This window comes from Sorex araneus, chromosome 2 (assembly GCF_027595985.1).
Source record: "Sorex araneus isolate mSorAra2 chromosome 2, mSorAra2.pri, whole genome shotgun sequence".
In the NCBI taxonomy this organism is placed as follows: Eukaryota; Metazoa; Chordata; class Mammalia; order Eulipotyphla; family Soricidae; genus Sorex; species Sorex araneus.
In genome coordinates, this window is record NC_073303.1 from 246580035 (window position 1) to 246582016 (window position 1982).

General features: G+C 43.2%; 1 protein-coding gene across 1 annotated transcript; it reads right to left on the reverse strand.

The window, feature by feature from the left end:
- Positions 1-255: 255 nt before the first annotated feature.
- On the reverse strand, positions 256-1239 carry LOC101548514 (olfactory receptor 18-like). The gene has a single exon (XM_004615030.1). It carries the CDS (start codon positions 1237-1239, stop codon positions 256-258), a length of 984 nt encoding a protein of 327 aa, XP_004615087.1.
- Between the last annotated feature and the right edge of the window lie 743 nt (positions 1240-1982).

The following is a 1982-nucleotide window of genomic DNA, read 5'->3' on the forward strand; positions in this document are numbered from 1 at the left end:
GATTAAACTGAGATGAACTGAGATGTAAGGTAGTTTTTCACACATGGATGACCTTAGAATACTCCCCACTCTGATTAAGAGGAAATAAAATGAAAAATTTTGCTGTTTTAGATTGGTAGATAAGGATAGAAAAAACTGGAGATGCAAAATTTATGCAAATATGGAGTCATATTTGCCAATTTCAGATGGTAGGATTTAAAGTCACGTCAAGGGTCACCATTAAAAACATAACAAAATAACAGTGATTAAGTTATGCTATTTATTGAGAAGCTTCTGGAAGGCCCTCTTGATGTCCTTGTTTCTCAGGCTGTAGATGAAGGGGTTCAACAAGGGAACAATAGTTGTGTACACCAGTGAAGACATTGCCCCCTTCCTGGGTGAAGGGGAGACAGCTGAGCTGAAGTACACCCCGATACCTGTTCCATAATACAAGCAAACAACAGACAAGTGAGAGCCACAGGTGGAGAAGGCTTTGTACCTCCCTCCCGTGGACGGGACTTTCAAAACAGAGGACACGATTCTAGAATAAGAGTACAGGATCCCTGAGACTGGAACACCAGCAAATATAGCAATGAACATATACATTAACAGAGTTTCGAGGACGGTATTCCCACAGGCCAGCCTGAGGATTTGAGGGAGTTCACAGAAGAAGTGGGAAATTTCTGCACGGGTGCAAAAACTAAGCAGTAACATAATCATGCAATTCAGCTGGGAGACCAACAGGCTCATGAAAACAGACGCCAGAAGTAACAGGCTACAGAGGTAGGGGTTCATGATGACGGGGTAGTGCAGGGGGTGACAGATGGCCACAAAGCGATCATAAGCCATCACCGTGAGAAGTAAACTGTCCAAACATGCAAACAGGTAAAAAAGAGACAATTGCACCAGGCAGCCGGCATGGGAGATGGCTCTGCTCTGAGTGTGAATGTCCCAAATCATCTTTGGCAGTGTGGTGGAGGTAAAGCCAATGTCAGCCACGGACAGGATGGAGAGAAAGAAATACATGGGTGTGTGCAGGTGGGGGTCCGAACTGACGGCCAGGATGATGAGCAGGTTCCCTGTGATGGTGACCAGGTACATGGACAGGAAGAGGCTGAAGAGGAGAGGCTGGACTTGTGGATCATCGGAGAGTCCCAGGAGGAAGAATTCCACGGCCCCTGTTATGTTGTGTGGGTCCACAGAGCAGAGACACCTTTTGGGGAAAAACATGAAAATGGGAGCAGGTAGATATCGTCTCATCACTAGGCCCTTATTTGTTTGCAAGGAATTCACCAATACAGTAACTACACTTGAGTCCTAAGAATTTCTTAGCTCTACTTTGTTGGTTGTGTTCGACATTCTTTTCAAATTTTTCCCTTTGAATTTTCTTTATTTTTTTCTTTTTTCCAGATTTTTGGGTGACACTCGTTGATGCACAGGGGTTATTCTGGCTCTGTACTCAGGGACCATATAGGATGCTAGAAATCGAACCCGGTCGGCCGCGTGCAAGGCAAATACCCTACTCGCTGTGCTATTGCTCCAACCTTTCCTTTTGAATTTTCTTCATTTTTCTGCTGTATTCAGTTCGGAAAGACGGAGCTTTTGAAACGTTTGCGAGATAAAAAGCATATTTAAAGATTATAGAAATCCAAAGTTGCACTAAAGAGCTGCTTGCTTGATTAAGGGAATCAAAATTGGGGGGAGAGTGTTATGTCAACTCAAAGATCTGGTTTCCTTGGACAGAATCTGTTTTCCTTTATGCAAATCATGTACTTCCATATGAGTACATAATTTGCATCGAGGAGACCAGACTCAATGTCTGACAGCACAAGGTCCCCTGCCCTCTCCAAGGGCAACTACAGAGCACTAAGTCAGGAGTAGCCATTGAGTACCACAGGTTGTGACCCAAAATACTTTACATTAGTAAATAAAATAAAGTCAACCATAGGAATTAGACATGCTCTGAATATCTTGATTCTTATTTTTTATTGAAACATAAGATA

Excerpts from the sequence above, each read along its gene's own strand:
- LOC101548514 (XM_004615030.1), bottom strand. The coding sequence starts at position 1,239 with ATGAGACGATATCTACCTGCTCCCATTTTCATGTTTTTCCCCAAAAGG.